Source organism: Papaver somniferum, chromosome 5 (genome assembly GCF_003573695.1).
Source record: "Papaver somniferum cultivar HN1 chromosome 5, ASM357369v1, whole genome shotgun sequence".
Classification (NCBI taxonomy): domain Eukaryota; kingdom Viridiplantae; phylum Streptophyta; class Magnoliopsida; order Ranunculales; family Papaveraceae; genus Papaver; species Papaver somniferum.
Window position 1 is genome coordinate 188,302,318 of NC_039362.1, and position 10,276 is coordinate 188,312,593.

The following is a 10,276-nucleotide window of genomic DNA, read 5'->3' on the forward strand; positions in this document are numbered from 1 at the left end:
GAGCGTATAAAAATATTGTACCCTCAAAATGAGAATGGAAATAGAGAAGAGGGGATAAAATCAAGGTAACATGACGCCTGTGACCTATAAAGCAAAAAGCCTCACAAAAAATTATGGAGGGTTAGCATTCTTCCCGTTCTCATTCTTAATAACAACATTATAGGTTACATTATCAAATTCCTTGAAGGAAACAAACCATAGAAACAACAAATATTTACATCACTAATAATACTAATTTAATTGGATGATCGAAGAGAGTCCTTCTATGTATTCAGAAAAAGCCAAACAAAATGCCCCATATGAAGAAAAAGCCAAACAAACCATAGCCAACATGTAGTTTTTTTGCAACTGTGCTTTTGATTTTTCATCGCAAAAATTGAATGCCCATTAGTTTTCTTTCCATGAAATTGGATCGGAAAGCTAATGTTGTTGTAAAAAAATGTTACTTGTTACAAAATAAGCATCACATATATTATGCTTAAACAACACTGACATAATTTATTGCAGAAAACTGTTACAAAACTGTCATAAAAGAACCATCCCCCACATTTCCACCAAAGCGCTCCCAAACTTCGGTCCCTTTTTTCGGTCGGCCATCGCATTTTGGCGTAGTAACCTCATTTCCACGATGGTCAATTTTCGTATAGGGACTCTTTTTGGTCCGTTCGATTGATTTAATTTGTTGAGTTCTGACAAAGTGAGTTTGTGTAATGAAATTTTAGTTAAATCTGATTCAATATGCCGAAGCTAAGTATTCTATTTACCAAATATAGCTAGCATTGTTAACAGGTCTTAGTTCACCTTCGTTCACCAAGTCCAAAGGGGCCAAATTTCCAGTTCTACTCTTGGGTCAGTATTACTAAACCAAATACAATCGATATTCCTCATATGCAAGATTTTTCACGCTAGGGACAATGCAAAAGTGTGCCCGAAGATAACAGTATGGTGATAACAAATGAAAAGCAGCACCACGTTGAGTTGCAAACCACTCTATGGAAGATACTTGACACGTTAGGAGCATACACAAACTTTATATTAGATACAGAAGAAGAAAAAAAGTAATAAAGAGAAAGCAATAAAACCATTTTCGTTGTTAAGGAGGTGTGTACTCTACCTCAGTAACTGTAGATCGATTTTGGGCTAAGGCCATGACACTGGGTCGGATACTCCCCCTTGAGTCAAAAATAAACTCACAAAATAACTAACCTGGTGACTGCCAGAGTCTCAAAATTTTGACTCCCCACCTATAAATTTTTAGGTAGTAGCAATGAAATAATTTGCAGTTGTAATGTTTACAGGAAACAACGATTTGGATACTTGTGTGACCTCTTATATTAAATAAAAATAAAATAATCAAAAGCAAAATCCAAATTGTTACCTTTTTCTCCTTTTAGCTAACCATAGCCCCAATACACAAAAATCAGTCGTGCATCTGTAACAAAATCAAAAATGAATATAGGAAAAACTTCAAACCCAGAAACAACTGATACTAATCGTCTGCATCACTAAGCAAAAATCGTCTGCATCAATCAAGCAAAAATTGTCTGCATCAATCAACATTGGACAACGCCTTTTTTATATTTTTTATTCATTAATTATGTGATTCATGCATGATTGATATAGCTTCGCACCCGTGCTACGCACGGGTTTGTTTTTTGCTTATGAATTATTGGAGCCAAGAGTAAAAGATTTGATGAACTTTTGACCTTGAAAACCATCGAAATGACCTTAAGAACTATCAAAATATTTAATGAAAAAAAAGAAGTTAAACAATAATTGGCTTGTAGTGCAACAATTTTTAAAACCCACGACACTTAGCTTCTTTAGGCTTCATAAAACATAAAACATAAATCATATAGCTTAAAAATTATATTGATATTCTCTACATTTTGGGAGGCCATGCATATGTTCTTCTACATACTCTTGCCTTTTTTGGTCCATCCGCTCATTATATGTCTTTTCTTCATCAGCAGATGCGTCCTGCAAATTTAGATCCATCATAATAGCAAAAAAAATCTCGTTCAACCAATTTAAATTTCCTATTAAAATTTTTTTTATCTCGAAGATGCCGTGTGATTTCATTGGTATTTATCAAGGTAAAATAATTATCGAGCAATCATTTCGTAACCTAATGGTCTTCTGTTGACTTTTCATTGCTCTACATAAACCAAAAATATTTTCTCAAGTAATTGAAAGAAAAAATATACCTGAAAATTTTGCGACGCTGTTTGTTGCGCGCTTACCTACTACATCTATATGATTAATAAACAAATTAAAAAGAAAACTACAAAATGGGAGAAAAAAGAAATAGTTATGAGAAATTAGCTGCATAGTATATTTGAATATCTTATACATATTTGAATATCTTATACTCTGGTATGATTAATTATATGCAGTGCAGTATTTTCATCGTCTCTGGTGACCATAATGGTGTGTGTTTGATTTGTGATGTGCAATCTTAGATTTCCAGGGAGAGTGGGATACACTTGTATTTTTCATTAAAAAAATTGAAACCGTATCGTGGTTATCACATATTTTTCCATAAGTCTTTCTTTGTGGTTTTCATACCGGCCTTCTGAGAATCATCGTGATAAATTATCAATATTTGATCAAAGGTGTAGTTACTAACTGAAATCTTCTATGTTTACATCCGAAACCATCAGAATGGCACCGAATCATGAACAACAAAAAGGAGCGGTCCAGGGTCACCTAAGATAGCAACCGATGGAATTCTCGTCGATTTCAGAAGCACCTAAGACTTCTTTCTACGGTAAGATTTTTTCCAGTATCTTGGTAATATTGGCGTACACCGTAGACAATAACCCGTTGAATTTTCAGCAATTCCAGAACGATCTAAGACTTCTTTCCTGAGTCTTACAGTTAGAGGTGGTTAGCTCTTTTCAAACCTCCTAGTAATATTGTCGTGTCTATGTTAAGTGGTTAAGCCTGGTGCCACCATTTAAGTGAGATTTGCTCCTTCCCCTCCAACTACATTTATTCATTCAACTTATTAATCCAATCTGGCAATCCAAGATGAAACATTATACAAAAAGTGGGTACTTTCCCGTTTCGAAAACCTTTGTCCTTTTGTTCCCTTCACTCTTCCTTTGTCAAACGTGAACACCCTTAATATCTACAAAACAATGGAGAATTTAGAATACCAATTAATAAAGAAGTGAAAAATGAGTTGACACATATCATAAATTAATCTAAACATTGCATTTAATGAAAGTTGAACCCGATGAAAGACAAATTTTTAGTGCTCAGTTGTCACCGGTGGCCTTAAAATAATGTCATCATTACATGCAAAACCAATCATAAATAGAACCTTAATTATGAAACATTAAACTTTAAGTCTAAACGATAAAAATTGATGAAAATTTATACTCAGAAAGGTAAGCAATTGTGGCTTTCAATTTGATGAAAATTGCCAACTTTACTGAGCATGTTCGCAATATGTATAGATAAAATCAGGTGACTGAAAAACCCAAGGAAAAGTTACTAAATTTACCAATTAACCTTGAGCTGAGAAACAACACCATCTGGTTTCTCTGATCCCAACAGAAGAATAAATGTTTACGCACCAATAGAAAATTGAAAGGTGAAAGTCCATTTAACTGCAGTATAAGAAACCAAAATCTACTGCTGGTGCGTTTCCCTTTCCATATCTTATTGAGAACTTATAAAATAAAATGGCAACATGAGCAGACAATTTTGTTTGAGAAAGCTAGCATAAGGAATACAATTCACAATAATAAAGTTAATTCACCTTTTGTACGTGTCTGTATACTAATGATACAGTTAAACAAACCGTAAGATGTCGCGTCCATCTTGTCTAAAATACATTTTGGTGATCAGTCTAAAATACATTTTGGTGATCAGGTAGAGTCTTAGTCACTCAGTTCAAAATGTTGCCCAAGGATTCACAAATAGAATTTAGTGCCACAGTAAAATCGTAAACGATTCATGATTAAAACATGGTGTTTACTTTTTGATTAAAACTGCATAAAAACTTCACAACCACTTTTATAAGCTCAACCAAAGTTGCAGTAAATTATCAAAAGAACCGTAACGTTTTAGGAGAAAAAAGACTCGTAACATTGTAGAAAAACAAAAACAAAAAAGACATGTATTGAATATTAATCTTGCTCATACGTGTATTTCCTAAGATAGAATTTACAACTAAATATAAAAGTTAAAATGGGTAGAGAAAGAAGCATACCAACAACAGAATTTTGAATTATTCCAGCTCTTATTCTTTCAAAATTTCTTCATATTTTTTCTGCTGATCTTGGATTATATTGTCCTCATTGCTCATCGACTTTTAGCTTTTTTTTCTGGCCTGACTCTAGTACTGATAATGGAAAATTCCTGAAACCAAACACGGACAAACAAAACATTACCAGATTTATATGTTGCGTGTCTGCATCATCAGTTTCGGGAAACCAAAAGGACTATGAGATGTTTCCAAAGGAGAAGGCTAGCTTAAGTTTTTACACGCCATCATATCATGTTGATCTATCGTCAACATAGTGAGAAAAGGTACACCAATATCTGCAGACCAAAATTGAAACCATTAAATGATATGTTCTCTATACAAAAACTAAGAAATAAGAAGCAAAACCCTAGGAAAAAAATCACAAAAAACACAAAAACGATGAGACCTTAACTTATTATGTGATCTTATTCGTTGAAATATGCATATACCTGCATCCGTATTTTCGAGCAATCGAGATGTATTTTCTTGTTTCTCTAGCATCACGCCCTTACGCTTCATATGATTCACCCTTGCCTGCTCGGGAGGTTCACAGTCCTACCCACAGATTCGTTGAAATATGCATAATCCTAATCATTTTGTATTATTTTTATTTGTACAAGATTATCAAACCTTTCACTGGATTCATTCGGGCCATTCACATATCAGGTATTTTCTTTTAATCAGTGATTTAAATTTGTTCTTTGAATCAGGTATATTCTCATAAATTTTTTTTAGGTATTTAATACCAACTGAATGTGTAATTGTAAGTATTTTCTTTTATCCGTAGTTTGGAGCTGTAATTAGGTGATTTTATTACAAAAATTGTAAATGGACATTAGATTTTTTTTTAATCATATGATTGATTTAATTTTACGATGAAATCATGATGAACATGGCATATTTTATTTTATTTCATCATGATGAAATCGTTTTATGGTAATGTTGAGGTCGTGTATATTTGTTTTGATATGTTTCTAAGATTAAATAAGATTTAATAATTTTAGGAAACTATTTTTTAAAATGTGATTAGCCAAATAAGATTTTGTGGGACTAAAAGATTTTCTTGAAATTCTATTGGCTGAATTTAGAATGGTGGGGCCAGAATCAACCGGAAGCTCCGATTAACCACGTCGGTCGAAAAAATTCTGTTTTTATACGGAGAATTGTCCAGGCTTCTATTTTCTGTAAACAAACTCCATCGAAATTGATAGCCAATGTATTCTTTAAAAGTGTGTATTGGAATTGAAATTTTGCATGAAGCAGAAAGTACATGGGTTAGTTTTTATGTTTCCGAGGGGGTATACTAACTTGATAGATCTGCTAGGGTAGGTTGATAACTTGTGGGGCAGGTAGATTAAGGGGTACTATTAATATTTTTGGGGTATATAAAAGAAGACCCATTTTTTAAGAACTAATTTGGTCGAGAAACATTCATGAACATATTTCGCAAAAACAATCTTTTAACATCAATTGAAATTTCAAAGGATAAAAATTCCATCCAAGAATTACTCTCACACTCTTGTCCTTGTAAAAAACCAATCGTTTTTCTCAATTTCGACTGGAACAAACCCTGACATATGAACGGTTACTTTGTTGGCTTAGGCAGCGATTTGGAATAAATTTTTCACAAACACAGTAAACCTAAGAGTAAGACTGATAATTTATAGTACCGTGTTCACAAAATGATAATTTATGAATAGGCAACATGTTTCGTGTTAAATTTTTCATTGAGCAATGGATTTCGTTAAAAGTTTTACAAATTATGTATTACGAGGGAAGAAATGCAAAATAACCCAAAAACCGTCGGTAAACAATTGCTAAATGTTAATTTAAGCTTTAAGTTGATGTGAATAAGCACAAACATTGGGTGTTTTACTGCCCACGTTACATTTGATGTATGATTATTAATATGACATATATATTACATCTCAACACCAATATTGGAAATGGTTAAACCTCCAGTAACAAGAGAAAAGAAAATTTGTCAATTCAAAAAACCGAGAGCTATGAAGTAGACAATTAAGACTGGCAGGGAAACGATCATTCCAAATATCACCCTACAAAACAAAAAGTATAATGTTAGAATTAGAATTTCCTTCACAAAATTACTTCAGAAATGAATTATTCCTGGTGTCTAGTTTAGTAGTCATTTAGTTTAGACAACTCTACCAAACTTTGGTTAAGGAACGAACGATTGAAAATACGCTAGGTAAACAATTGGGCGCGTTTCCTATCATTCTTGTTTGTTTTTTTTGACAATTTTTTTGTTTATGATCTTTTTAAGCAATGTCTGAAATGGCTTTACCAAGTACTATAGTACAAACTTCCCTAGTTAGCATCTTCTGTTATGACTTACGACGGCCACAATTTTGTTGCTTTGCTCATTTAAAATTCAGTTATTTTTAATCAAAATAAGAAAAAGTATAATTTACTTACGCAGTGCTAAGCACGTCAGCATGCAATCCATACTCTTTCGCGTAGATGAACGATGTGATTGATTGTGGTAATGCTGCCTGCAGTAATGGAATAAACCTCATCAGTGAAAATCGAAATCAACAAAAAGTGATTCAGTAAGCAGAATTATAGATTTAACAGATCCATCGGAAGTTAAATGCGTACTTGTATAATTGCTACACGCAAAACATCACCATGCAGGCCAACCGCTATGCATCCTATAGCCATAGCAGCTGGTCCTGCAATAAACTTTAAAACCACACCGAATAACGTTAAGCTCGTTCCACATGCCAGAAGTTTCTCTTGTTGTGCAGTAAAAAGACCTGCATGCAAAGTAAGATTAGTTAAATTAAGTACAGTATGCGCTAATTACCAAAACAGATGATATGGTGTTTCATCTTCCTTACCCATACTGAACATAGCTGAGCCGATTCCTGCTTTCGACATAATCAATACCGACCCGTCGATGATTTCCGGCATCTCGACATGCCATCTGTTAATTCATACTAATCTTAGTAAATTCCGAATAATTTTGCTACAAAATAGTGGTAATTTGGAAGCAGGATGAATAGTTATACCTATTAGAGATAAAAGCCCAAATGATGCCAATGACACTAGCATAAACATTAGGATTAACAATAAGCTTAACCCAAACAATCTTCATCATGGAACAAAATGAAGGTCTAGTAATTGTAGTGACTGAAACCATTTTGTCATTTCCTTCTAAATCTTTTACCATATGAGACTCAACATCTACACTCGAAGAATCATTCGCCTTGCGGAACTCTAAAACGAACAAAAGAATAGATAACCAAACAATCCCTTGAAAGACAGAACTTTGAACAACAAGATTAACTCCACGGTCACCATACATGGCTCTTAACATAGGTACTCCTACAACCAAAGAATTAGTTAACGTTGATAATGAAAAACTTGTTATTAACCAAGTAAAACATCCATTACTACTCCCCTTAGCCCATGCAACTAAAACAATGACAATAATGACTTTGGATATCCCATCAGCTGCTATGAATTTGTAATTCCATTCGAATGGATCGACATGAGAACTGAACTCGAAAGTGAAGAGTGGTAGAGTAAAGTAACAAACGAATTTATTAATCGCGTCGCATTGTTCTCGAGTAAATATCTTCCACCACTTCACTGAACCATAGCCTAGAACTAATGCGACATATAAGGGTGTCATCGCAACTACAACCTTGTATATATCGGTCATTCCGATCATCATTTTTAAAGGCTCTTGAGTCTTGAATATGTTGATGTAATGGGAGGAGGAAGAAGAAGGTAGGTATACAATTTGCACAATTATGAACTTCTTAACCAACTTATATATACTGCAAGTATGTATAGAAGAAAATAACTTTTGGGTGATAGAGATACCTTGTTGGAGTTAAGCAATCGTTTAGAAAGTATATGATTCTATGCCTTATATAGTCATCAATGATCAAACAGTGGAGTTGTTGTCTACGGCTCTACATGTTGATGTAAATACCGCGTAAGAGCACCTCCTGGAGTAGGTTAATTTCGTTCAAGACCCTAGTTATGTACAAGAAACCTACTCCTAGATTCTGGATTTTTTGTTTTTTTCAGTAAATTGAAACGTAGACAAATTTCGACTTCATTAGAATTACCCTTTGATTGCCCTTACCAACCTGGTAGAAAGGCATCCATGCTCCATCTCTAATAGTACTTTCTTGTTGCGCAGGAAAGTAGTGATTTTATTTTGTAATTAATAGCACTAGTAGGATTTCTACGTTTTTCATCATCATCATCAGTTTTTCATCATCATCGTCGTCATCATCTTCCAGATGTAATGGTTCTTGGGTGCCCAGGAACTCTGCAATTTAATTGTAAGCGCTGCCGTGATGCATGACATTTGGAACCACTACATCCCACAGCATGCACCCTTAATGCTCTTTCTATTTTAGCTTTCTTATATAAGAGCTGGCTAGGTAGTTTAAACATGCAATCCCCATGCTCTTAGTTTTATCTAGTTATCAAATTACAAAGAATCATCACGTACTAAGTGGCTCATTTCAGTCGTCCAGTTACCGATTCTTTCGGATCCGTATAATCTTATGGTACATGTCAGAAGCCATTGGAAATGGGTTTGTTACCCTACCCCTGGAACAATAATGGTAGTGTATACGTATGTATAACATGCATGATATCAAAGTGTTAACAATCCTTTTCCCCAAATGAGTCGACCACAATGCGATCATGCTAAGCATATTGAGAGATACCTCAACAATTAGAATACAGAATGAGGTTCAGGAGATTATTCCAAACAAATGTATGCACACACACACAATTTACTTTTGTCTTTTGCAAGGGGGTACGTAATATATACTAACAACAATATACCAATTCCCATGTATTATGATTTATGTCCGGTTAAGAAGATGATATGATTGTTACATCATATTCTCAACCCTGGAAAACAACAGAAGGATCAAAATACAACAAAAGAAGATGGGTATTTTGAGTGGGATTTATCAGGAGAATAAATACCACTTCTTATCATTTTTCATTTTTTTGCTATCATTCATAAAGCGTAAGTACTTGCACTTCATGTATTTCGCGTCGTAGGTTGAACATGCACCGCTAAAATTTTATTCTTATTCTTATTATTAGGTTGTTCTTTAATGTTCTGTAAAGCATTACAAAATTAGTTATGCCTTTTTTTTGATGAGGCAATGACCAATTCTAATGCTGTGGTATAAGTGCTTCCTAACTACGTAGGTAGGATTGATGTATGGGCTTATCTAGTTTTGTTTGGCAATTCAGTGAATTTCTTCGTGGGTTTATAAAGTATTCTTGTAGAAGGTTTAACTAATAACTTTTTGGTACTTTGGTGAAATTAATACCCATCTTAATTGCTTTTCATCGATCAGTTTACAAAATGAGGCATGTACCCAAGTAGTTGAGCGTATTTTCCACAGTCAATCTGGAATTTTGATTTTGAAGAAAAATCAGTCGTTTGCCTATGGTCAAACCTATAATCAAACACATAATGGTTGTATATTATTATACAAAAAGAAAAAGTAGAAGAAGCTCATCGTCCAAAACAGTAGTGGGAAATAGTGTAATCACTTTAATTTGCTCGAACAGTGAGGAGTTTTTGCACCAACTGTCTTTGAAACCAATAACGTGACTAATAAAAAACATGTTCCTAGAATAGTTGGGTGTTAATTATGTGATGTCTATTCATGTCCAAGCCAAGAATGATACAAGCAACATTATGAGTGTTCTATTGTCGAGGTTTGCACTACCAAATGAAAATTACTACGTCAAGCTTGCAAAATAAACCGAATTACACCCCTCAAACTTAAATAACAATCGACCAAAGCCGCATAAAGTTAAAAGCTTTAGAGAGGGATTAAAAGTTAAAAGCTTTAGAGAGGGATTAAATTTTTAACTTTTTATTTATTCTTTCTTTTGATCACTTTTCTTTTAATATATTGACGGAGTTTTAAACTCAGGTCATTAATCACCTAATAATTTTATCACAGTATCATAGTAATTTCAGCGAATTTTTTTTCGTCT

The 10,276-nt window shown here is 33.8% G+C and overlaps 1 protein-coding gene across 1 annotated transcript; it reads right to left on the reverse strand.

Moving 5' to 3' along the window:
• Positions 1-6,064: 6,064 nt before the first annotated feature.
• Positions 6,065-8,629, reverse strand: LOC113284006 (auxin efflux carrier component 5-like). Its single transcript, XM_026533393.1, has 5 exons — positions 7,291-8,629; positions 7,120-7,205; positions 6,878-7,035; positions 6,695-6,771; positions 6,065-6,315 (listed from the first exon to the last, which is right to left on the reverse strand). Exons 1-5 carry the CDS (start codon positions 7,956-7,958, stop codon positions 6,243-6,245), a joined length of 1,062 nt encoding a protein of 353 aa, XP_026389178.1. The 5' UTR covers positions 7,959-8,629; the 3' UTR covers positions 6,065-6,242.
• Between the last annotated feature and the right edge of the window lie 1,647 nt (positions 8,630-10,276).

Coding starts and splice junctions, on each gene's coding strand:
- LOC113284006 (XM_026533393.1), bottom strand. CDS start 7,958: ATGATGATCGGAATGACCGATATATACAAGGTTGTAGTTGCGATGACA. Junction 6,772..6,877: donor TGCGTGTAGCAATTATACAA/GTACGCATTTAA, acceptor CCATTACTGCAG/GCAGCATTACCACAATCAAT. Junction 6,316..6,694: donor GCTGACGTGCTTAGCACTGC/GTAAGTAAATTA, acceptor TTTGTTTTGTAG/GGTGATATTTGGAATGATCG.